This window comes from Tripterygium wilfordii, chromosome 11 (genome assembly GCF_013401445.1).
Source record: "Tripterygium wilfordii isolate XIE 37 chromosome 11, ASM1340144v1, whole genome shotgun sequence".
Taxonomy (NCBI): domain Eukaryota; kingdom Viridiplantae; phylum Streptophyta; class Magnoliopsida; order Celastrales; family Celastraceae; genus Tripterygium; species Tripterygium wilfordii.
In genome coordinates this window covers 14,071,370-14,094,675 of record NC_052242.1, presented here as the reverse complement: position 1 = coordinate 14,094,675, position 23,306 = coordinate 14,071,370, and the positions used below count along the sequence as shown (strand labels likewise).

Here is a 23,306-nt window from a genome sequence, read left to right as displayed (position 1 = left end):
TTGGCCAAAAAATTCAAAACGGAGATTGACCACATGTTATAACGTATAAATCAATCTACCTTTCATTGCTGCTAACTATTCAAAGTTTCAAACACTCAAAAAAACTTCTGGAATCTCTCAAGAGGCAATCTTTGCTACAAGGATTCAAAAATTGACCTTTCTTCGCCGTGTTTGAAAGCAAGCCTCAATCTTTCATCTTATCCAAAGGATCATTTTTCAAGTTTCCAACGTGGAGTTTCTATCTTTTATGTCATCCGCGTGTCATAACCGTACGAGGGGATGACATGGCAAGTACCTGTTGACCAAGAGCTTTTATGATTCACGATAAGTTAGAAAATGTGGAAGCTTGCGTGTCTTGCACTACGTGGCAGGGAGGATGAATGGTATCATGTACCACCACGTGTCAATAGAGCAAGACAGGTCGAGAGCACTTGGGCCCCTGTTGTTGAACAAGGAAACAGAAGACGTAATCTGATTCGTCTGGGTCCTGTTTGTTTGGATAAGCTCAATGTCCCCTCAACTCGATCGATTTTTACATAAATTTAATCAACCGATCGATTGATTATTGACAGTTTTATCGATTTTTTAGTCGATCTTCATTAATATACATTTGACAATAATTGATCAAACGATCAATTTGACAATCGATTCAATTTAACATAATTTTTTTAACAACTTTACCATCGACAACAAAAGCTCATGTAAACGATAACAAATATCTAGCTTTTCACAAGCTAGATATTTTCACAAGCTTTTATACTAATATCTAGTTCCAGGCTTGCCAAACAATAATTTTACAACACATACTCCGAGACATTTTATTCAAACATTTCTACTACTTTTTGAAATGTTCCATCTGGGAACAATTTTACATTTTTTACCCAATTTTTTTCAATCTTGCCCCATGTATATTAATGATTTACCATATATATCCTTATATGACCTAAATGTACGAAATCCACTCTCACCTCCCCTAACCGTCTTGCTCGTATTGCATGTGATGCACATCCAATAAATGTGATGTTTGAAAAGAAAAAACGAGCACGTGAAATATGTTCCACATATGTGTGAATAGTGTTATTAATAAAATCCTTCTCATTTAATTAATAAATAATTTATTAATTAAATTTAATTATCTTGATAATTTATTAATTATTTTATAATTTATTATCATCTTCAATTAATTAAAATACATTTATTTATTTTATAAAATTTGTATGTTTCGATACAGCTATACAACTAAAATGTATGTTACCCCTGCACGTAATTTATCTAATATGCAACACAACACAAATGTTAACAGTAAAAGTTCAACCAAACACTATCTAACATTCAAACAACATATCTGCAACTAAAATTGTCCTACATTTCTACCACCACAATTTCTATTGATATATCTATACTTTACAAATGCTCTACCTAACTAGTCCATAATGCTAGCAAAGATAACCAAGAGTCATGTAGAAAATCATATGCGTCCATCGCAATATTTGAGATAACTGGAACGTCTATCTCAACATTTGAAATAGCTCAGACAAAACACACTGGATCCATAAAACTTCTATAAGCGCTGAGAGCCCCTAGTTTTGCTCAAATGAATTATAGCCGAATCTTGCTAACCTAATTTAAACCCGAGAAGGGGAGATATATGTACAAAAGCTCTTTCTTGCTGTGACAGACATCAAATTAGCTACAAAATATAGCAGCTTACTATCCTGTTTATTCACTGGATTCACCAGAAACAATCAAGGGAAGCACATAAAGGGAAAATAAAATATTAGGTTACACAGATGAATATGTTTTGGCAGCTGTAAGGTGACACATGTTGAGTAAGAAACAAAAGCACGGGCTGGTAAACGATAATTTGCACAGAAAGAACCTTACAACTTGTGTAGTTGTGTTAAACGATAGGTAACAATCTGGACTCTCAGAATGGAGACTAAACAAGAAACCGATGTTAAATGTCTTGACGGCACCCTGTTTCTGACTAGGAAAATTATTTTGATTTGCAATGTTGTTAACCATATCAACCTAGCAACAACATTGTTGACCATGATAAGATCTGGTGCTTCAAAGGAGGTCTCCACCCAGGCACTGTCTAATTAGTGGAAACCCACCGAAAAGAACATGCAGAGTCACTTTTTAATCTATTTTATGGAGAGGAAGGGCTTTACAGATTCCACGACTACCTGTATGGCAAGAAAATCATTCAAATTTCAAACTAATGAGATGTTAAACTGATAAGAACAGATATTAAACGAGATGGGAAAACAAGTAAAACAACATATGCCTGTCTGGCTCTGGCAGTCATTCAATACAGCTTATGCTTCCCATATGAAGGTTAAAAATAACATTGTTTTTTGTTTTAGCCTTTTAAGAGCAAGGGCAGAATTTTTTTCTTGCCCTAAAACTCCTATAATAATAAGTTTAAAGCTATGCAATGTTGCAAAGTTCAATGTTTTTTTCAAGGGACAATAATTTGTTCTTTAACACAGGTTCTAGATGTTCTTACCCTCCCATCATACGATAATGATGCAAAAATCCAAGGCTCCCGCAAACTCCAAGCAAGGCCTATTATTGCAATAACATGCTGGTAAAATCAAGTCTAAGATTTACAGTCATATATATTCAAACGACATCAGATAGTACCATATACACTGTCTTCATAGCCATTGTATGAATTAAGTAACGGATCCATTTTCCTTGTACGTGACTCAACTCGGCTATAATTATCACAAAGAGAGAAGAGTATCAGGTTTAATCCCATATGGAAACAAGTCGGCGATGGAATAAAAAGGAAAAAGAAAAAGAAAAGACAGTTAGTTGAAAGTAAGACCTTTCAGACATCAGCTCTGTGCTGCTACTAAATGAAGAAGCTAGCCAGAGATTGACAGTCGAGTCTGAACCAGCACTCTGCAACACATTAGTACATCACTATTGGTCATAGAGATATCAATATCATAGCAACAAAGAAATGATAAATTGTCTTATTGATCCAGATTCCACATCACTAAGGTAATTCCTATCACAATGCTGTATCCGAAAGACACGAATGAAGGATATGAGAAATGGTTGACCCACATAATCCAACCTACAATACAAGCTGCTAAACAATCAACAGATGCCTAATGTTTTCTATTACATGTGCATAGTGATGCACCCTTCACGGGTGAAGATTTGAATATGTGCAAGCATGATCGTTTTTAAGTGCATTCTCTCTCTGTGTGGGTGTTTTTGTGCGCGCGCGTGTGTGTGTGAGAGAGAGAGATGGAGCGAGAATAAGTACCAAAATCATCCCATCATACTCAGGATTACTCCTGACAGCCCACGTCCTGCCATCAATGTAAATAGGTCGAGTCAAAGAACTGCAAGTACTTGACTACAAGCTATCCACGTTGGAAAAAGGACATCCAAATGGATAAATTAACAAATGCACAGAGAAGTTGCACATAAGGCACAAACAGCAGGTTTTTACAGGCATAAACGTGTTGAAAGAGATCAAAACTGCAAGAGTATGCGAGTAAAATACCAGTGTGTATGACCAAGGAGTTCTTGGACAGGAGCCTTTAGCGTCCTAAGATCCCAGATGTATATCCCAGATTCATCCTCTGCAGTAACCTGCAATTAATTCATCGTAGAATTGGAGAAGGATAATTTTTAAACACGGTAAGATATTTGGCTTGCAAAATACGGTCATCCGTCTCCCAAATAAGTACAACTGAAAATTATACGAGTGACCTGGTTTACTACATATTAAACAACCAATCAAAGTTTTCAATACTGGGATGATGACATATAGTTTTAAGAAAAAGCATGCCTAAGGTAGGCCAAAGCAGCAGTCTAACACCTTACAAGTATATGCTCCTTCTTTTCATTGTAGTCAACATTTCAGACATGGCCACGCTCAATTGAATTTGTCTTCCTGTAAAAGCATACATCCTGCTGTTAGCCAAAGAAGATAATGCAATACACAGAGCACAAAAATACAAGCACCAAGTCAGTAGCTTTCCAAAAAACTATCAAATAAAGAACTTCTCTTGTAAGCATTAATCCCATTCTTTGGTTACGAAGTAAGAAACATTCATTTTAGAAACTCTACCCGCACCCAACTCCTCACCACCCCATCTCTCTTTTAATAATTTCATCTGGCAGTAACAAATCTTTTTAATCAGAAGTAACGGTTTTCCAAATCAAGTAAAAGGACTAAAACTACAACATATGTATTATAAAACGAAGACATTTATAGAAAAAAAGCTGGTAGGATAATAGTTTATCCATAAACAAACCTATCGTACAAAAATGATAAAAGAGCATACTTCACTGTCCGAAGATCCCAAAACTGTATCAAGGATTCACAAGTTGTAGCAACCATGTTAACATCATGTGGATCCCATGCTCCGCCAGATAAGGAGTGCAGCATACCAGCTGACTCCTTCAATTGCACCTAAATTAGCAAGATCTAAATAAGTATCAGCATGCGTTTAGAAAACTAAAATCATTATTGCTCTGCATTAGGCATATAATAATGAATATATCTTGATATCCCAAACTCCCCATCTTTCCCCATCCAAACTCGCAAGCCCTGAAAAAGGGAGGAAGGTCTTCCTCTACACCACTTTGTCTGTTTTTCCAAATAAATAGCCAAAGCTTAGTAACTGTGGTAGGAAATACACCTGAGCTGACTTCTTTGAACAGTCCAACCCCCATAAGACAACATTTTCCTCATCAACGCTGATCAACTTATCATGTCTTCCAGAAGTCCACCAAAGGATGCTGTGAGCAATTACACAGCATGTGAAAGAAAAATTATACGTGATGGAATTGTTACAGCAATCCGTAATGAACTATAAGGTTCATTCGACTAGTAAGTAAATAATGTCCTGCAACTCACAAAAGACAGGCAATAATCTACAAGAAGTGAAGGACTAATAAACGGACATTCTCAGTGATACTGCAAGTGCAAAACAACATACAAGGTATCAGTTACCACCACATGAGCGCACCCACGAACCAATGGCACTAAATGATACCAGATAACCAGAAGCATGAACGGGGAATCCTTGAGAGTTGAATACAGGATTAGATAATTTTTTATGACCATTTCATATACTGTATTTCAAACTTTTTTTGTAAGAATTGAAGAATTGTGCTATACCAGAGACTACAATGTGCCAAACAAATGACAGTAAAATTTGAAACTGCAATGTATGCAATGAGAAAGTATATGCAGCAGAGGATAAGATGTATGCAATCAAAACGAAAATACACTCACCAATTAATCTTACCAACATGTGCATCAAGGGAGGCAATTCTTTCCAACTGAGGGGAACTGAGCTGACCATACAATTCAGGAATTTGGCATATTGCTGCTCCATATGACTCACCTTCAATAACATGGAAGCACGTTGAAGTTCAAACTCATCTCTACTTCAGAACCACGTACTTTAAAGAGAATTGTAGGCAAGGAAAAACTCAGAAGGCACTAGAGTTTATAAGTCCAGAAAATCATTTTTGAAATAACAAATTATATTGTCAAAACTGGGTAAAAGAAAGAAGTACCTTCCAGAGCCAAGTAAAATCACATAATCATACAACGAAGTAGTTCCCATGGAAATGTGATGACAAATTAAACCAGTTTAAGAGTATGTTTGGATTGAGGAATTTGGAGGGAAGGGAAAGGAAGAGAAATAGAGTTTCCTTCCAATTCCCTTGTTTGGATAGTTTATTAAAAATTAAGGGGAGGGATTTGGGAGGAAGATTTCATTAAATTTTTGTTAAAATTCTTTCTCTCCAAAATGGAGTCATTTGGAGGGAAGGGATTACCAATTAAGTCATTTGTAAGTTAAATATCTATTTTACCCTTGTACATAATATTTTAATATAAAAATAAGGATAAATTAGTAAATTAAACAAATTTTCTTTCCTTCTTTTTTTATCTATCCAAACATGGGAAGGGAAAAATAATCCCTCTTCCCCTTCCTTCCCTTCTCTCCCCCTCCCCTCCCCTCCCTTCTCTTCCTTTCCCTCCAAATCCCTCAATCCAAACACACTCTAAGAGTTCACAAGCCATTCTAAAATAAAATATACATCTACAACACGCAGCATCACAATCAAGCACTTAAACATGCATATCCAACACCATACATATTTGATTATCACTCGAATACATTTCTGAGAAAAGAAAAATGCCAGAAAATACGGATGAAGATAACCAGTTACCCGTGGAGAAAACAGTAGAGAAAATGCGTTGATCGAAGGGACACGAAGCGAGATCCCAAATCTCATTCGGATGGGAAAACAAACCCTCGCATACGAGCTCGGTTCCACCTGAAGAAAGCCGAATCAAATGCACCTGATAAAACTCAACCTGATTAGATCCAATTCTCAGAAAAATAACTAAATCAGTTAGAAAAAAAAAACTTCATAAACTAAGCAATCCAAACCTCCTTGTTGGACCATAGGTCTTGCATGTATAGTTTTGATGATTCACCATCTCATGCTATTTGATTATTTAATGAATTTGTAAATATGTCAAGTAAGTGAATTGATATGTATTGATAATCAAGCTTAACTTCTGAGAATATACTATTGGATTAAGATAGTCATGAAATCATATTTGAACATCATAACATACATTTATAATCATAATTCATCATATTTTAAGTGACTTGAGTGACTTGGAACCTGATATGTCTTGTGCATTTAAAACTGTTGAAAAGTCAGTCTGCACAAGCTAACTTCTAAATGCCATAACTTAGCCATATGAATTCTGATTAATGTGTTTCTTGAACTAAAATTTAGTTAAGACATAAATGAACACATCATATGCAGAGTAAATGATCAAATTTCACTTTCTTACTGTTCAATTTTATGTTCGAAGTTGTTGCATCTGTGAAAACCTGAAACTGTGCTAGTTGAGCACTTGAGCTTTCTCTTCTATATTGAATGACCATATGAAGGAATATTGCTTTGAAATTTGACATGTACATTCTAAAGTGCTCAGTATGATTTATCATACATAAATTAGAATTTATTGAATCCTATTTCTATTGATTGACCTAAGTGCAAGGCATGAAGCTTTTACAAGCTTACAAGCCAAATGAGGTGTCTATACACCAAAATTCTTTATAGGTACAATCAATTGGGAGTTCAGTTATGTCTAGAGCTCAGTTCTGAGGAGTAATGTATTCCAGCTACCCAAGAATGGTCTTGATCTTAGGTTTGTAGTCTGTACAAAGTTGCATAGAAGCTTGCTTAAAGATTGGAGGGAATGTTAAAGAGCCCATTTGAATTCAAGAGAGATACATATTTAAATTTGCTTGGCTATGAAGTTGCCAACAAGGTCTTTTCAAGAATGTTATTACAAGCACGTGTGAAGGGTCAGCCTTGCTATTGGGACATGTTTGGTCACGTGAAGGAGAACATATGTGCTGAAGTGAAGGATCTCTTGTCTTCGTCAAACAAGGTCTTGCACCTGATTCCTTTATTGAGGTCAATGATCAGATTTTACAAGGCTTACAGTCTATATCTCTTTGATCCAATGACCAGTTGTATATTGAAGGGCTAAGATGAGAAAGTACAACTTTGTGACAAGACAACTGATGAAGCTAAAGGACAAATGCAACGGCTAAAATATGTAAGGTTGAGATCAATTTTGAGTCTCATCTAAGGGCTATGGATGCTAGCTTATATGGACAGTTAAGATCAGCTTTTCAAAGAAGATCCAAGGGCTGTAAATGAAAGCCCCATTTCTATCAAAGAAAGAGTTTGCCCGATATTCACTTTTGGAGAAGTTTTGTGCAAGAAAGAACCTGCTTTACTCACATCTACAATCAAGCTTTCAAGTTACTTTGTGCTATTGAATCCAAGCTTCTACCCAAGCCACTCTAAAGGTTTCCTCATTATTTTGCTTTTGCAAAGAGGGAGTGCTTCTCATTTATCTTTGTATTTTCATATTCGAAAGTCCTCATTATTCTTCATTTTCTATCCAATCCGTGAGGTGATATTGTGATTCTTGAGTGTTCCTCAACCCTATTTGCTTAGTATAAACCTTGAGTGAACCATTTGTACCAAACACTTGTATCCCTTCATTGGGCACAAACCTTGTTGAGGTTGAGTTTGAGAGAGTACTTGAAACCCTTAGTTGTAAAGTTTGAGGATTGTCTTGAAATCTTCAGTTTCAATGGTGACCTTAAAACCCTTGTGAGTTTTTGTGGAGCTCTTGTGAAAACCACAACTTTAGTGGAAGTTGGAAAATCCTAGGTTGGTGAACCTAGATAGTAGACGTAGGAGAAGGGTCTCTGAACTACTATAAATTGTTGTGTCAACTTTCTTGATTGCATTGTTTGCTTGTTGATTGATTAAGTGTTTAATTGCTTTCTAAACTATTCTTGGTCATTGCAAGACCTTGCTTTAAAACTGATTTTCTGCCCTTGTGTGGTGATCATTTGTTTAAGGTTGTTAATTGTAGTAGTGAAGGTTTCCCTAAACCATTAGGTTAAGTGTTTTGATTACAGAATTTTCTGGAACACTAATCTATCCGTGCACTGTTCACATAGCTAGACTTTGAATTTTAATCTGAATTTTTGATATAGTATTTATCAAGGTGTTGTGATATTTCACATAAAATTTCGTTGCATTTCGACATCGTTTGATAAGTGAAATCTGTGTTGCAAAATCTGTGTGCAAGGTGTTGTTTGAAAAATCTGGTTTTGTAATTCTTGATTATTTGATATTCAATGATTCACATTGTGCATTGGATTGAATCTTGATTAGGATAATCATTAGAGTACAAATTATGTGCTATTTGTTAAATTGGCATTAATTTGATTGAATTTTTAAAGGGGATTCCTAACTTGGAATTTGGGGACACAATTCACCTCCCTCTTGTGTACGCCTAAATCTATCAATTTTCCTCTCTTAGACTGAGAGTTCCAGCAATGAAGCTGGTGTGATCTGTGTCTGCTTTGACGTCTGATAAGCACCGAGCCTAAACAGCAGATTGTATTAATATACAAAATTAGGATATTCAAATAGATCTTAGAGAGTTGAGAGAGCGAATGGCTAGGTTTTCTGTGATAACCTGATACTTTAAGCCATAACCAACGCCCAACGATCCTCCATGCATTGCTTGCACCATCGGTATGACGATTAATGGAAGCTCGGTTTCTTCGGTCTACTCCATCGAGTCACCGGCAGATATCTTACTACATGCATGTGGGCCGGATGATATGGGCTTTTTCTGAGATGTCCACAGGTCCATTATAAAAACTAAATCAGTTTAAGGCCCAAATAATCCAAGGCTCAAAATAGGCATTATTAGGATAGCTCACGGCCCACTAAAAGTAACTTCCTTGAAAACTAATTAAAAGCAATAACTTTCTTAGGTGACTATTGTTTCTGTTGATTAGTTGTTATAAAGCAAAATGAAGAAGAATGGAAGTTGTTCAAATTATTTCCCAGTATTTGTGGCCTGAAAACAAAGACTAGAAGGTTGTCATAGTTGGGAGATGAAGAAGGAAAATGCGATATAATTTCTTTTTTTTTTAAGGGAAGGGGATTGGGAGGTTCAAACTCGAGATCTTTATGAGATATCATACACATGAGTGACATCTGAGCTATTCGTGGTTCTCACGATATAACTATTTGGATGATAATCTAGTTGATAAATGTATCTCATGCTTAATCGTATGCACTCAGGAGGTTTGGAGTTCAATTCCTACCGTAAACAATACCATTCTAGCCACCCATTGAGTTTTGATCAAATTTTATCAGGTTTTTATGTGGGAAACTTTTGAACATGTGGGCATGACGATATGAGTTTAGGTCATATCGGGTGTCCAAAGAGTAAACTCGTATTATACCATTCTTGATTAAAAAAAAAGAAAATGTAATAGGCTTATTGACATTTATCGTGAAAATCCAAACAGCTCTGTTACTTGTCCTAGCAACTGGGATCTCAGTTATTGAGGTGTACGAAGGAGATTAAAAGTACAAGTGGGGTCCATCACTTGCATTTTTAATCTCCTCCATACACCTCAGTAACTGAGATCATTGATATCCTAATTACTGTGACAAATAGCTTTTTGAAATCCAAATAAGTCGCACTGGAACAATTCCATATAGTCGGATATATTTCCAGAAAGCTTTTGAATTTTCTCCATTTTTTGTTTTGGTAAAATTTTGAATGCTTTCCAGTTTGAATCCGCCACCGAGGAAATTAACGCATATATGTTAGGAACAAAATAATAATCTAGCCATATATCAAGCCATGTTAGGAACATTTGCCCCTCAATTACAGCATAATTACCATATTGGGATCATCCTCTCACGCCAAAACCAAACATCACCAAATCATACCAAACCAAACGTCACCTTTCTTCTCACAGAGGCCATTAGAATCTCAAGACTCCTGTAAATTTCCATCTCTCTTCCATGGATGAAGCCAACAGTTGACTTCATTAGGCTATCACGAAGAAGAAAGCCATGGCAGGAATAAGCCCACAGAAGATCGATTGCGAAACCAAACTGTCTCTAACGAAATGGTTTGCGGATCTCGATTGGCGTCTTCTCTTCCTGATCGTACTTTCTCTGTTTCTTCTCGTTTTTATTTCTACCCCTGTAAATCCTTTCTCCTCCTTCTCTCCCATTCAATACTTCTTCCTCTTCAATCGCAATGTCACGGATAATTCGACCGCTAATGATGATCTGAGTTCTGTTCCGGTTATTGCGCCAGCGAATTTGAGTCTATCCACAGAGGCTAGGCCGTTGGATTTGGATATGTCAAAAACGGCGGTGTGTTTGGTTGGTGGCGCTCGGAGGTTCGAACTTACCGGGCCGTCGATTATACAAAATGTGCTTGAGGTGTACCCTAATGCGGACCTGTTCTTGCACAGTCCGTTAGACAAGAATGCCTTCAAGTTCTCTCTCTTGAAAGCCGCTCCCCGGCTAGCGTCGATCAAAATCTTTGAGCCGAAGCCGATTTCAGAAACCGACTCGGAAGTCCGAGTCCTCACCTCCGCCGACTCGCCCAATGGCATCCAGGTTTATTTCTCCTCTTCCTTCTCTCTGTTTTTTTTTCCTGGAAAACAAACAGATTTTTTATTCTGATATCACCTTAGTATAATCATGATTCATCTAGTTTTTGTGATGTAACAGTGAAAAGTAGGCAATACGTTGAAGTAAATTGAGCCCTAATAGAATTTCCTCCCTCTTTAATTTTCCAAAATTTCTCGAGAAAATTTCTTAATTAATTACTGAATGCATCACGGGAAAGTCATGATCATGGAGCTCATTTTGCCGCACGGCTTGGTATTCAATTCTCTGTATAAATACAGCATGGTTACAACCATATTGATCTTCGTTCCTATCTAATTCCTGAAGATAACTTTACGGTAGTTTAGCTGATTGATACAACTTATTATGAAAACCAATCTAGTTTGTTACAACAACTAATATCAACGAACATTAATGTTACAGTTGTTCCTTTCCAATTGTACGACCAGAGAATTGTGGGTATGAACGTAAATTCAGAGTTTTTTGTCGCTCTGGTTTCTGTTCAGGGACTGTTGCAGTACTTTAATCTGGTGGAAGGATGCCTCACGTTGATTCAGTCTTACCAGAAACAGAAAAACTTCACGTACGACTGGATAGTCCGAACCCGAGTAGACGGTTACTGGAACGCACCATTAACCCCCGAGAACTTCATCCCAGCTCAGTACGTTGTCCCGCCGGGATCCAGTTACGGCGGTCTCAACGACCGGTTAGGCGTCGGCGACCTCAACACCACCTCCGTAGCACTCTCCCGCCTCTCCTTTGTCCCAGAGCTGGATTCGGCCGGGTTCCGGCAACTCAACTCGGAGACCGCCTTTAAAGCCCAGCTCACTACACACGGCATACCTTACCTCAGCAAACGCCTCCCCTTCTGCATCGTCACGGACCGTGAATACCACTTCCCTCCAAACCGATTCGGCGTGCCCGTAGCGGCATTGTCGAGTCCGGGTCCGTTAAGCGGGGCCAAATGTAGGCCATGCAAGCCGGTGTGTGAAGGGCCTTGTGTGGAGGCTGTCATGTCAGGGCTTGATAGAAGTTGGAGCTGGACGAATTGGGAGAACGGGACTCTACATTTATGCGATGCCCATGGAGAGTGGGAGAGAGGTTGGGAGAGGGTTTTTGATATGGTCGCCGGGGACAGACTAGCCGCAGAGCGGAAGAGGGTGAAGGAGATGAAATTGAAAGAGTGTGTGAGTGATTTTGAGGAGATGAAGAGGCGGGCTTTGAACTGGGAGGCGCCGTCTGCGGAGGAGATATGCAAGCTTGGTCTGGAAACAACGTAAACGCAGAGAGGGCAAGTGAAGGGTTTGGGGTTTTGTGTAAAAATAGAGAAGTAAGGTGGTCACTTCTGGATTTACAGTAATTACCAATTTTTTTTGTGCAACTATACCAAATACTTTGTTTTGTTTTTTTTTTTTCCTTTTTTTCAAGTAGATAGGGTGTAGTTCAACCGATCCAATCTTGGATACTAGTAGAATATTAGACGTTTTAGTTGAGGATAATTTGAAAACTTAATTGAAATTCTTGAAGCTAATAGAGTTTTCTAAATCAATATTATCAAAAATTAGCGTGTGAGAGGACCAAATTAGGGTGTGAGAGGAGTCATCAATCACGTTGAATGCTTAAACAATTTTAATCATCTACCTTTTACTAAAAAAAAATTAAACGAACAACAAATATTGTAAAATATTGTTGGTTTTGAATTTACTGATTAGTACGTACAACTTTATTTTTATGGACCGTCTCACTTAACGGTACTTGAACCTATTAAAAGGCCTTTGTTGATTGAGAGGAATATAAGTTTTTCTTATAAACCACATTGTTTGGTGTTCTCCAAATGATGCGAGATTATAAGTATAACACTCCATGCATTTGTGAATTGGATAGGCTTGTCTAACACGATCAAGACTTTGTTTGGATATCATATCAGAAATCTTATGCCACTAAAATCAACAAATATGGTCCTCTTTAGGTTTATCGGTTTACTGTGGATACATCAGGCCCGAACGACTTTATTTCTATCCATAGAAAATACCAAGAGACATGGGATTATAAGTCTAAGATAAATCTCATCATTATATTTATTATAATATATTTATATGTCAACAAAAAGTCTATTGAACCTTTCATTAGAAAAACGTACGTAACGTAAGGTAACGTAACAGATTTGAATCATAATCATGCAAGAGTGCGACCGAAGTCACCAAACTTCAGTTAAGGCGCTGACAATGCCCTTTGTTTATATTTCAAGTTAACAACTCCTGTACTCTAATTAATTACATTTTTTTTTTCAATTAACTTCACGTCATTATTAGCACCAACAACCGCTTCCTCCATGACTATTTTCCCCCACCACCCTGATGCGTTTGTTGGTTGCTATCATTTACCTTTTGGACAGTGTGATCTATAAGTCTTCGAGAGGCATCATGGTGACATACAGTTAGGAGGAAGTTATGAAAAATTATAACATGTATATATCTAAATAAAAGTTCACATATGTACATATATATATATATATCTAAAACATATATAAAATATAAGAAAAATTATTAATTCTATATATTTCGATTAAATTGGTTCGATTTAATAGTAAAACTTATATTCCATATTCATAACCGAAAACCGAAATTTACAAAATTAATAACCGAACTAAACCATATAACCTAAATAACCGACTAAATTTTAAAAAATGGTTCGGTAATCCGGTTTTAACCAAACAGAGGCTGCGGACTATTGAACGCCTATGATTCATAGAACAGAAAGTATGAAATCTGTCTTTCCGTTGTTAGATGAGGGAACTCTACAATTCAGCAGAGATTGAAATTCGCATCTAACAGTGTCAAAATTTTTTGAAAGAGTGATGTGGTGCAAAAGAAAAAGACATATTAATGTGCGACACTGGATACGAATTCCACATTGAATATGAATTCACGGCTCTAGGAATTCCTCACTGGATACGAATTCCAAACTCTAGGAATTGCAGAGCCCAGCCCAGATCCTATGTAGAACCCATATTATCCTCCACTGTTCTGCGGAGACTTGGTTTCCACCAGCTATCATTTGTTTGGTTGGTGCTTCTTGTGCAAAGTGCCTAATTCTAGTCATTTTCTCATGTGGGTTTTTCCTATCAGCCACTCTCAAAGTCTCAAATAAGAAGTTACTCCTATTGGGCCTACAACATGTGAAATTAGGTTTGGGCAATTTAGTTTAAAACTCAAGCCCAACAAGTGAGTCTATTCCTGTATTGGGATGGTCTTGTTTAGGCCCATTTTCAGAAGATTTCAAGCCTCAGGCCCAACATAATTCACAACACACCACACCAGTCCACAGCCGCTCGAGGCCCTCGACTGAACAAATATCAAACTAAAATGAAAATTTTCTTTTTTTTTATTATTTTTAAATTCTCTCTATACATTCTTACAATGACAAGTTCAAAAATAAAAGTAAAAGCAGAAGATAAAAACTCAAAACAAATCAACGACGATTAGTCACTGAATATAAGATTGGCCAGTGATATCGAGATCTCGGTCACCAGTAGAAGGCGGAGGTTTGTGCTTCGGCTCGGTGGTTTCCTCAACCGGCCCATCAGCACTTTGAGTGTCGCTCGCTGGTGGCTGCCCTTCTTTTACCGGTTCTCCAGGCTCCTTCCCGTACATACCGCCGCCATATGCTTCACTAATCACCGGTTTTATCGGTGACATTTGAGGAAGTTGGTGCCTCTGGCCCTCCTCTATTTCTTTCTTTTCACGTTCTTTCTCCATTTTCTTCAACGATTATTTGATTCTTCGTGCTCGAGTGTTATATTGGCCTTCGTAAAACGTTTCGGTTTTCGAAACCCGAAGACACGTACGTTCAGGGTGATGTGAGGTGGCTCTTTCTACGCTTTCCACGTAATGCGTTGCATGCATACTGGCATGGGCCGGGCTGATGGTATAGTACATGAGGACCCACAATGTGAAAGCCCACCAACTAATTTGGCCTAATTATGGCAGAATAATTATAGCCAAGAAATGGTCAAGCAGTCAAGCTCCATGTGTTTGCAACGTATAGAGAGTTCGGCCAGATGGGTTCGAGCTTGGGATCAAGGTTCGAGGCAAAGACGAGATCGTGATGAAGGCCGCCAGAACAACGAGGGATTGTAACCAACCATCAAGTGACCTCTCGTGTAACAACCCATTCATATGGCAACATCCCATGTGGTCGGCATGTAACCACCACTTATCCTTGTAACGACCACGAATTAATTAGTCATGTAGTGACTGTTAATAACTAGTAGGTCATATGGCTACTCACTCTCCCACCAAGGTCATACATTCGAGTGGGGGAGCCGTGATCCATCTTGAAATAAATGCGTGAGCTTGCCTCTACACACGTCTTGGTCCCTTAAAGTCTCTATTGAGGATTTGGGCCTATCCAATTCTCCAGAGTTTACAATTCTCATATAATGAAATGGTAGGTGTTTCACATCACACATAATTTTATTATTTCATTTTTAAAATTTATCATACTTTTTCATCATTAGATGGAAATTCTAAACGCGATCCGTATTACTTGAGAGTTCTCTAATCCATCTTTTGCGCCAGACTATGTACCTAATCGAGTAACATTTCTAATTATTCATGCATTATAAAGAGGAGTTGATAATTAAAGTGTGCCTGAGACTAATTTGCATGCATTTTGAGTGTTTCTAATTGATGAAGATGCCTTATAATCATGTCATGTCCACGTGGGATGAGTCATTGCCAATACAAGAGCTAGGATTCATGAACTGTTTTATCCTCCCTTTTGGAAATACAAAAACGTGATTAGCACAAAAGAATCTGTGAATTCATTAATGAGAACCTCATCTTCAAAACGACCCCAACTAGAGTGGGATGTTAATATTAATTTGAGAAACAAGTTGTTAAGAAGCCAATCTGTCATGTCTGGCTGCCGAGCATGCTTGTCTCCCTCCTAGTTCCAAAACTAAGGGAAGCTAAACAGGAATACACAACGTGCATGGCCAGCTTGGAAGGTCAGATGGCCAACGATTAGTACTTAACACGGTTGGGATCCATTAATTTAAGCTCCAATTTGACTTGCATTTCGGCTTTAATTAGATAGATCTTTATTAACTACTACTCCAATTGCAATACAATTTGAAATAAAGAAAACGACAGCTTGGCCATTTGTTTTACAAGTGCAAGTTTGAATATTTGAACGAGCACCTTTGAACTAGCATATAGCTAGCTAGGTATGCCACCTCAAATTGTATTCCTAATATTAAATTCAATCCCCGGTTTGCACTCCACTGTGCAAAAGTGTCTAACTGGGCCGAAATACTGTGAAGAAATATCGTAAAGAAATATGTTAAAAGTTGGAATCAAACTTTAAGCGTAATTATGCCTAACCCGGTCAAGTACGAACTAAGTGACCTCTTTTTGGTACCTCCCAAACCATTAGATGATAATCGTACACTCCTAGTATTGCAGCATACTATTTAAGCATATAATTATAGCTTCAACCACTTTATAATTAATCATAATTTTCTACACAATTTTGAACGTATATACGTTGCAACATCAGATTATCAATATTAAATCACGAAATTTTCAAATTCAACATAGTACAAAGGTAATCAATCAATCATATTATAGGTTATATAACCGCGTAATCTTCATTGAGGTCCTAACACGATGATGAGAATCCCACATCGGAAGATGGTGGGTTTGGAGTCTAGCTTATAAGGGAGGACAAACCTCCTATTGTCAACCTGGGTTTTCAATAGAGAGTTAGGCCCAAACTTGTGATGCTAGACTTGGGCACCCATCCCGTGTGGCGGGTATTCATCATTCGACCAATTTAGTTCCAGGTTTGAGTAATTAATGAATTAACAATATATTGTCAAATTGAAAATCCCAACAAAATAAAGTCCCACATGAACAATGCATTGGCTTCTGAGAAATCACGCGGTAAGGGCATCTCCAGCAGAGACGCTAAACAGATACGCGACTGCAATTTCCCAGTTTTTTGTCTACTATTTATAAAAAAAGTGGTATGCAGCAGATACGGTAAACAAAACGGTAAAACTGCATATTGCACAGTAACACTGCAAATGCACAGGCTACTGTAGCAAACTGGAAATCCTTGAAATTGTTTTTAATTGGTGTGGGTCCCATTTCTTTAAGTATTATATTAGTTTTCTTTTGTTTTTTTATACTTTCTAAATTCTTTATGCTTTTAAAATTTCCAGCTTTTGTAGCGCACACAATTAATTTTTTATTTTATGTTTTCAACCAATTGCATATTAAATTCATTAATCATTAATAAATATCGATGAAGAGAAAAAAAAAGAATTATTAATATCACAAATAAAAGAATTTGAGGAATAAAAGTATAATATATAAATGTAAAAGAAATATCAATTGATTTATTATTATGTCAATTGATTTAAATGTAAAAGAAATTGAGTTTAAATAATAAAAATTGAAAGTATAAAAGAATATTTAAATAATTTAGAGTATGGTTTAGAGTATCTGTTGAGTGGTGATATTATTAGATAAACTGTAAATCTGTGGAAAGTGTACTTTTACTGTAAATTTAGAGTTTTTGTTTAGAGTATTTGCTGTGGATGGTCTAAGCAATACTATTTTTTTTTTTTTGTTTTATCTAGATTGAGCTGAACAGAGATTAATGCCTGATCCAGCAATAACGCGCTTTTACAAATACAAGTTGCTCGATGAGTTTATTCTTTGTCAATACGTATGTGTAATCACAAGTCGGATTGGTCATATTTAACCGAGTATAAGCAAAGTACAACCCCTTACACAACAAACATATTTTATAAGTCTAAGTATCACGAAGACGGTCTAAGAAAATATATCGGTGTAAACTTGTGACTCAAAAAGAAAAATATTTATTGATGTGTTTTTACTTAGAATTTCTAACTCTGTTGTTTTTTCCCAATGTTCAAACAAATTGCACTCTAGTTGTTTCCAGACTATACGTTAAACAGCCGCCAGAGTGTCAAAATCAGACTTGTCTCCTCTCCACGAAATGAAACAAAAAACAACCAAGACGCCTCGTTTAACTCTACTTCTGTAGTTATTAGCGGATCCAGTCCCCCCTTCATGGACTCTCTCACCTCACCCCCTCGTGTGCTTCTCTATCTATGAAATTATTTTTTAATAAATTAATAATTATTTTTCCAGGCCTTTATATGCACCAGCAGCTCCATTGTTTCTCTTCACCAGAGAACTCCATAGAGAGAGTGTAAACAAAAATGGTAGGCGTATTCAGTCGCTCATTTTCTTTCCCAAACAAAATCAATCCCAACCGTCCATCAAAACCCCCAATCTCTCACCACACCAGATGCGTCAGTCTCCCATGCAGATCACACCCGTTGATCTCCCACCTCAAAGATGAGATCAACGACTTGAAATCCTGGTCTAATTCCAAGCCAGAAACCCGTAATTCGGCTTGGATCTGCGACGGCTTGAGCCGGCTCAAAGACCTCCACGACTCACTCGACGATCTCCTCCAAATCCCTCAAACTCAAGAGTCCCTCCGCCGCCAGCCATATTTAGTCGAGAACCTTCTAGAAGACTTTCTCAAATTCGTCGACGTTTACGGCATTTTCCGAACTTCCGTTTTATCATTCAACGAAGAAGTAACGGCGTCTCAGGTGGGTATAAGAAAAAGAGACGATTTAAAAGCGGCGTTGTACATCAAAGCCCGTAAGAGATTGATTATAGAAATGAACAAACTCGTGTCCACCGTCCGATCCATATCGGTTCCTGCACCGGCTTTGATCACCGTCGGTGATGCTGAAGTCGCCGGTGTTACCGGAGACGTAGTTGAAGTGACAGCATTGGTATCGACGACGCTTTTTAACGGAATCTCGTCGTCGTTCGGGGCGAGGAAGTCGTGGCGTTCTGGACTAGGATTGTCGAAGAAGGTGAAGGTTGAAGGAGGGATTGAAGAGTTTGAAAAAATTGGAGCGGAGAGTTTGTTGGAATTGAAGAAGAAGAAAGATGAAGAAATCAAGATGGTTTTGAAGAGAATGCAAGAGTTAGAGAGTTGCATTGGAAGGATTGAGAGTTGTAGTGAAAGAGTGTTTAGAGGTTTGATAAAGTCTAAGGTTTCACTACTCAATACACTTACGGACAGATAAAACCCGATACAATTAGAGGTGTAATTTTGTTTCAGTTTTTTTTCTTTTATTTATTTAAATATGAGCAAAATACTGAAATAGTGTATATTCTTGAGTTATTGTAAAATATTAATGACTGGGTACACATTAAGGAAAAAATAATATTTTGCTATCTTTTCGATCAATTTGAAATGAATTACATATTCTTAAGACAATATATGGGGTAAATATTTCAACCAAAAGTACACTCAATCATCATAATATATGTGTATGTATGTATGGAAGATGAAGTTAACCCATATTCTAATTTATATAGGTTGTAGCGTTATAATGATCTAGTAAGGTAACCACTTGAGTGATAACCTAATAAATAATCTATTTGTGATCAAATCCTATGGACTCATAAAGTCCTGGTAGATTGATTAATTGCATCCATTATGTTGTTCCTAGCAAATACCAATTTTTTTGTTTTTGGATCTTGCAAATTTGATTCTCATTAGGAGTAATATTTTTCTGATAATGTGATGAATTTTGACCAAACTTATCATATTGTCAAGTAAAAAATTTCGATTTGTGTGGGTCTGAATGCCCAAATTTAGGTCCATATTATATGTCCAAACACTAAATTTGCATGGATCGTTTTGGTAACTTAAAAACAATTCTAGTGATATAGTCTAAGCAACAAATTTTAAAAACGTGTGTGAGATGTAACTCATATAGGTGTAAAGCCGGCACGTTGTGGAGCATGATAAGTTGCAACAAAGCATCACATGGGCTTGTTGGACGCAACTGATCAATTATGGTAGGGTTTGGCAGTGTGTTTCAACTGTGTTCAAGTGTACCGCACCTCACAGCACCACAGTTTTTTGTGACACGCTAAACAGTTTTTGCGTTCCAACTCACCTCACAGCACCACAGACTTTTACCTCACAGCATCTCACCACACCTCATAACACTCCCAAACGCTTACAATATATGTTGAATTGTCCTATGTAATCAAATTAGGTCAATTATTTTATTTTTGATTAATGTACAATGTAAACGTTAAGTGATTTTATATTAATATTATTAGTCATCTAATATAACCGTAATTTAGATACCTCAAACGCACCTCACAGCACCGCACCACAGTTTTAAAAGTGACGCGCCAAACAGTTTTTTGCGTTCCAACTCACCTCACAGCACCACAGTTTTATAACTCACAGCGCCGCACAGCACCTCACAGCAGTTGACAGCACTCCCAAACAAGACCTATATGATTTATATTTTACTGGAAAAAGCACATATATAAATGACTATATATAGTCAAATCATTTCTTCATCATTAAGCCATGATCATCTGTTGCAGTTTTGTAAAGGCATGCAATTGAATGAGAGACACCATATATTAATGGGTTGCTATTATTGGAGTTAGCTTCCTTTGAACTTTGTTCTAAGCAGTGGATATATATATATATATTCTCCACCGGCATTGACAACCAATTTCAGCTCATAACTTTGAAGCATGTCTTTGCAGTTCAATACAAAAATGACAACTACAACAAATATGTAGATCTAACTAGTAACTGTTGTGCCAGTTGTGGGTCTCTAAGGTCCATGGTTGAGAGTTTAGTTCTGTATTAAAACATTGTGTGATAATTAGGAAAACGTGCTTGGGTCAACCCAAAGGCCGAAACAACTTGTAGAAGTATTGCACCTTGATTTATAAAACAATTTATTTTCCCTCAACTTTCACAGTCCCCACACTTGTAGACTCAGTTATGCGTAACTAGGGGTGTAAAAAACCAAACCACACCGCAATCCATACCGTAAACCAAACCGAAAATAATCATTTGTTCCGGTTTCTCGGTTTACAGTCCGGTTTCGGGTTAGAAAATACAAGTTAATCGGTTTTCGGTTTACGGTTTACGGTCCGGTCTCAAAAATTATAATTCGGTCTCAAACCGAAAACCGAATAGTATTTTAGGTTTAATAATACTTTTATAGTTTTATATAAGTAATAATATATACAAATTAGTATGTAATATACTTTTATATGCTAATATAATCTAATTAAGTAATTAACCATCATCTAATCTAGACATAAGTCACGTAAGTACATAACTAAATAACTAATAGTCTAATATCTAAATGACTAAATAACTAAATAATTATCCGGTTTAAACCGAAAAAACCGAAAACCAAACCGAATTTTTCGGTCCGGTTTAAAATGGATTGTACAGATTAAACGGTCTGATCCGATTTATAAAAAGAGCAAACCGAAAATATTCGGTTTCGTGGTTTCCGGTTTCAAACCGAACTTCCACCCCTGCAGCGTGACCCAACAAATATGTTATATGTGTTAGGATCTTTATGGTATTGGTACCCCACCTAAACAAGAGAGGTAAGTGAATATGAAATCGTAGTTGGATCTCTTTCAGATACCATATAAGAAAATGCAACCCAAACAATTTGTAGGTGTATTGTCTACACTGTACCTAATGCCTGCGCGGTTTGTCCTTTAAAAGGATCATATTCAATTGGAAGGTGTTAGATCTTTGACTTATAAAACACTTAACTTTATGATGTGGGACATTTGAGTATGTTATAATGAAGCTAATTTGATTGCAAAACAAGATGGTATTAGTGCATTATTATTCTGCAGCCATCACTGGGCCGATAAATTACCCAAATGGGCACCCTTCAAGCGATTGGGCCGAAATGTATTTCCAAAGTATATTTTCATTCTCTTCAGTCTTGAGTGCTGGCTCGATAATGGGCCTCTGTACTAAACTAATTAATGGAATTCAGGCCCCTAAAGCTCTAGAATAACACAGGCTCTCTTGGTCCAATATCAAATCCATAGGCCCAGTAATGACAACTAAATGGGCACATTTAAACCATGCATGTGCTTACTGGGCCCATTTAAAGCATGCATGTGTTTAACGTCCATACAAATCACCAATCCAGCCCTCCCTCAAGTATCAACTCCTTAGCTGTTGAGGGAGTCTTCCCCGTTAGGAAGTCGTGTTCAATTCTTAATTAGTGTCACCTTCTTAACATATTAAGGGTGGAGGCAAAATATGGACGAGGACTTCATGTACTCCCACTAAGGTATTGTACGCTTTGGGCGATGTCCGCATGTATTTTAAACAAGTATTTTATTTCAGGAAATGATCACCTCTCTCTCTCGAATCCATGACTTCTTAGTGATAGTAGAGTGAGTACTCAAGTAACCAATTAGTCGATACTTAAGAGGACGTACCGCCTACATTTTTAACGGCTTGTCCGTAGTTTGCCTTCACATTAAAGCTTGTTATCAGATAAATAAAAAAAAAAAAAGTTGGGATGTTGGATGATGCCACCCTAGCCATAGAATGTGGTATCTGCATCAAATTTGCTGTTCTGATTGTGAAACTTCAGTGATTGCAAGGTGTTGATACTAACTTTAAAATATCTTTTGACGTGTCAGGCCCATTTCATGTAATCCTAAATGCCTTTTTTGTTTGTTTAATACAGTACCATCTTCTTTTAATTAAAATATGATTAACCTTATCATAATAGTCAATGTATGAAGATTGGCACATTCTGATCAGTTTTGTGGTTCATTGGCATTGGACAGAGTGGTCACTTTCCGAGAAAATTGATAGTTTTTTTTCAAAGGATCGCCTAACCTCCAATGGCAGCCTATTAACTCCCAACACATTTGATTTGAGTAATTATTATCGAACTGATAAGAACCAGGCCAGGTGCACGTCCATACACACACTTAGCAGGCCCATACATTCATTAACCAACCACACAAGTCCAACCACTATCCACATATGGGCTGGTTGTAACCAACAAGCTAGCCCAATAGGTCACTACCTAGAAAACTTGTTGGCTGATTAAATAAGACATTTGCCCTCCTTATAAATAGATCACAAGTCCCCTATCTAAGCAATGTGGGACATTCGTATCAATACACCCCGTTTTACTAAGCCGACGCCCACGTCAGCTGCACTCAATGGGAGTCTTTCACTGGGCTGGGGTCCTTACTTGTATTATCAGATCCACTGATAGCCCTTTCCGTGGCGGCCCAGTCCAGTCCCATACGACAAAGAGAGATTCAAACACCCACATAAGTCTCCTATCTAAGCAATGT

The 23,306-nt window shown here is 37.3% G+C and overlaps 3 protein-coding genes and 1 pseudogene across 3 annotated transcripts; 2 read left to right on the top strand and 2 right to left on the bottom strand.

Annotated features, from left to right (window-relative positions):
* Positions 1–1,647: 1,647 nt before the first annotated feature.
* LOC120008846 lies at positions 1,648–6,989 on the bottom strand (annotated as a pseudogene).
* Positions 6,990–10,358: 3,369 nt separating this feature from the next.
* LOC120009767 lies at positions 10,359–12,580 on the top strand. The gene is made up of 2 exons (XM_038860463.1): positions 10,359–11,043; positions 11,562–12,580. The coding sequence occupies exons 1-2, from the start codon at positions 10,486–10,488 to the stop codon at positions 12,333–12,335; spliced, it is 1,332 nt and encodes a 443-aa protein (XP_038716391.1). The 5' UTR covers positions 10,359–10,485; the 3' UTR covers positions 12,336–12,580.
* A 1,960-nt stretch (positions 12,581–14,540) lies between these two features.
* LOC120008988 lies at positions 14,541–14,813 on the bottom strand. The gene has a single exon (XM_038859407.1). It carries the CDS (start codon positions 14,811–14,813, stop codon positions 14,541–14,543), a length of 273 nt encoding a protein of 90 aa, XP_038715335.1.
* Positions 14,814–18,139: 3,326 nt separating this feature from the next.
* LOC120009604 lies at positions 18,140–19,368 on the top strand. The gene has a single exon (XM_038860257.1). It carries the CDS (start codon positions 18,314–18,316, stop codon positions 19,202–19,204), a length of 891 nt encoding a protein of 296 aa, XP_038716185.1. The 5' UTR covers positions 18,140–18,313; the 3' UTR covers positions 19,205–19,368.
* The last annotated feature ends 3,938 nt before the right edge of the window (positions 19,369–23,306 follow it).

What these genes read in the sequence shown, in the direction of transcription:
- LOC120008988 (XM_038859407.1), bottom strand. Translation starts at nt 14,813, where the DNA reads ATGGAGAAAGAACGTGAAAAGAAAGAAATAGAGGAGGGCCAGAGGCAC.
- LOC120009604 (XM_038860257.1), top strand. Translation starts at nt 18,314, where the DNA reads ATGGTAGGCGTATTCAGTCGCTCATTTTCTTTCCCAAACAAAATCAAT.
- LOC120009767 (XM_038860463.1), top strand. Translation starts at nt 10,486, where the DNA reads ATGGCAGGAATAAGCCCACAGAAGATCGATTGCGAAACCAAACTGTCT. An exon ending in ACTCGCCCAATGGCATCCAG is followed by an intron (nt 11,044 to 11,561) that starts GTTTATTTCTCC and finishes GTTTCTGTTCAG; the next exon opens with GGACTGTTGCAGTACTTTAA.